This window comes from Cynoglossus semilaevis, chromosome 11 (assembly GCF_000523025.1).
Source record: "Cynoglossus semilaevis isolate Cse_v1.0 chromosome 11, Cse_v1.0, whole genome shotgun sequence".
Lineage (NCBI taxonomy): Eukaryota > Metazoa > Chordata > Actinopteri > Pleuronectiformes > Cynoglossidae > Cynoglossus > Cynoglossus semilaevis.
The window spans coordinates 925,780-929,011 of record NC_024317.1 but is presented as its reverse complement, the minus strand read 5'-3'; the positions used below and the strand labels follow the sequence as shown (position 1 = coordinate 929,011).

Sequence of the window (3,232 nt, the reverse complement as noted above, 5' to 3'; positions counted from 1 at the left end):
AGCCCCCCCCCCCCCTGCCCCCCCCCGGACTCTCTGCTGCCCTCACCTGGTGTTCAACTCTCCTCTGTCCATTTTGTAGTGAGACAACGAACCGTTTCAACACTGACCCACAGCTTGAGCACCATGACTCAACCCCACGTTGGTACTCACCACGGCCTCCTGCGCACGTCGTACAGGTCGATCTTGTTGGGCGCCCTCCACGGAGTGGCTGAGGAGCGGGAAAAAAACAGGTTATTAGTCGAGGAGTTTACTGCGGGATATTTTCTGATCAGATTAGATCAAAGCAATCATGGCTTCATTTTTCTGAGCTTCCAGTAAAACCATCTGATAAGAGACGGCCAATGAGGAGCCCAGGGTCACACTGGACGTTATCGTAGCCAGACTGTTGACGGTGTTCACGGCGTGACCTGTAGCGTGTACCTGGGTAGTACCGCGTCACTCCCGTGGCGCTGCCAAACACCTGCCAACGCAGAGAGCTGTCCTCGCGGCGGTTCTCGATGAAGACCCTCTCCAGGGCCTGAGTCCAGTTCAACTCATTTAGGATGACAGGAGCTGGAAGGAAACCAGAGGAGACAACAGGACACTGAATTATATACAGGCAGAGTTAGCATGGCTAAGTTAGCCTGGAACACTTCACAATAAAAGTCTCCGTCAAAAACGTTTTATTTATTTTATTTATTTATATAAAGATGTCGTTTGGACAAAGTTTAAAAAGACAGAACCACGATGTTTTACCAACAAAATCACTAACTGGAAAATTCAGTCCCTTTTGATGAGCTTTTCAGAATAAAAGCTGTAGTGTATACAACAACAACAACAACAACAACAACAACAACAACAATATAATCAACCGATTAAATTAACAAGACAACAAAGACCTGACGGTGAGGCCGGTGACTGTGAATGGGACTTTTTTGGGGATTTTTCTTTTGGAGTTTGATTGTTTCATGAACCAAAGTGTTTTATTCTTGTTCCTAAACCATCAGACGACAGGAAGTGGTAAATAATCTCTGTTTAATTTGAAGCCGTTGAAGGTTTTGATTGGTTCTGAAAACTTCTTTATATAGTGATTAAATTTGAGTTGTGAGACTAATAAAACTCCCAGGTTTATATACATATAATGTTTTCAATTAGTTTTCAGGTTATTTATACATTTATAACTGAACAAATGAGCTGCGTTAGAAGGTTTAAAGTTTAGGGTTTGAGTCCCTGAGACTGAAAACAGAACTTTTACTGGGCTGGAGTTCAGAGGCAGCAGAGTTTTTAACAGGTCGGTTCATTTACTCCTCTAGGGGGCGCAGATGAGGAAACTGAGACGACCTTGATGAAGGTCATCTGACACCGGCAGCTCACGGAGGAAGAAAACAACTCAGCAGCAAAAATAATAAAAAAAATCACTCAAATTAAAAATGTCAGTTCAATATCGAAACCATTTATGAAAATATTTTTTCTGCCTCAAATTTAACTTTGTTGTTTTTTCATAACAGATCGTAGAGAAAAGTGTCTCGAAGTCAAGTCTGTCGACACCGGGAATAAAAGTCGATTTAAATTTTTTTTAATTCACCAGATTTTAATTAATAAGCTCATATAATTATTCCTTTTTTTTTATTTTTGATCTTGACAAAATCAGATCAACTTTAGAATAACAGCTGGTGTGTGTGCGGTTTGAAAGCTGAGCTGGAGTCAGACGGCCGGCGGTGTAATCAGAGTTTTAATAGCCACCTGATTAAAGGGGAAACAAGATAAGGTGCTGAGCCGCGGAGAACTTCACTCACTCCTCTGATTTAATTAGTCAGACAAACAGAAGCAGATAAAAACCCGTGGACCCGGCGCTCCCGCTCTTCTTGACCCGCTCTTTTGAATTTAACACAAATAATGATCATTATCCAATTTCCTGTCTTTCAATTACTGCTCAGTCGAAGACACTTTCAGGTAAAAGACACAACAGCGACATGCCTACACCCCCGCTCCCCCCCACCACTCCCACTCCCCCGCCCCTCATTGTGCTAAGAAAACTCTCTCTCTTCAATTTCAGGGACAGACGTTCGTACGCACATTGGCAACTGTGCTATAAAAGCAACTAAATACTGTCTGGAGGATAAGAGCGAACGAAAGCCAAATTACAGCCATCACCGGGGGGAGAACTTGGAAATGTTTGTTTTTAAAATGAAAGAAGAAAGAATGTGTACGAGGATAAACTTAGCCTGACAGATGGGAGGGAAAATAAAACAGAAAAAAAACAGAAGGGGGGGGTGAGAGGGGGCTGATGAAAAGGAATGCAAATATTAACATGAATGAGTGGCTGCGTTCACAGCCTGAGAAAAGAGGCAATTTGTTTCCCGTGAAGCCGCGAACAAACATCAAACCTTTAACTGTTAAAGTGAAAACTGCTGAATTTAAGACCGGACGCCGCAGCAGCAGCTGCTGGTTGTTAGTGTTTACGTACACGTCACAAACTCCCCGTCCTCGCCAACAAGTCGCTGATAAAAACCTTGACTTTGCGCGGCTGACGACAGCTGCGGCTTTAGCACCGACCGTAAAGCAATCTGAAGATGATTTTATTTGATGACTCACTTCTGAAGAAAGTTTGCAGCGGAGACTTTTGGCGGCACGGCGGTTACACTATAATTAGGAGTTCAGATGTGAAAGAAAGGATTCAGAAATAAACTTTGTGTCGTTTTCACTTATGTGGGGAAAAAAAAAAGTTTCTTTCTGTACGTTGATGGAACAGAAAGACAAAAACTGCTGTTCTTTAGGATGGAATTATCAACGAGAGAAATGTCAGAGAATATATGAACCGTGGTCGGACACCGGTCGGGTGTCGTGTCTGAGGTTGAAGCCATTTCACCTGAAGAAGGTGAGGCAGCTGGAGTCGAACCAAAAACCTTTTTTTCCCCACAGCGTGTGTAAATGACACGGTCTGGGTCGAAGTTGGACGGACGGTGGGATTATTATTAGATAAAAGAATTTCACCGATCAGTTTCACCTGGTTTAAATCATTAATTTCAACAGCTCTAATTTTGTTAAATCTTATTTCACTTATATATATATATACATACTTGGTGAAGTACTACGTCTGACCGTCTGTGGGAGTACTGGGCGTGTATCGTGAAGATGAGCTGATACACAAACTCTGCATTTCAATTTCTTCTGGGTCGTGCAGTCCTCGGTGGTTCCAGATCCAGCCGATTAATGTGTAAAAGTATTATCCTTTGAGCAGGAGTTATCACAG

General features: G+C 42.7%; 1 protein-coding gene across 1 annotated transcript in view; it reads right to left on the bottom strand.

Moving 5' to 3' along the window:
- Nucleotides 1–3,232, bottom strand: part of cacna2d2a (calcium channel, voltage-dependent, alpha 2/delta subunit 2a) — a 106,288-nt gene that overhangs the window by 27,932 nt on the left and 75,124 nt on the right. The window contains exons 7-8 of the mRNA XM_017036667.2: nt 421–552; nt 151–208 (exon numbers count right to left, since the gene is read on the bottom strand). Of these exons, the coding sequence (XP_016892156.1) occupies nt 151–208; nt 421–552 (190 nt within the window). The remainder of the gene's footprint in view (nt 1–150; nt 209–420; nt 553–3,232) is intronic.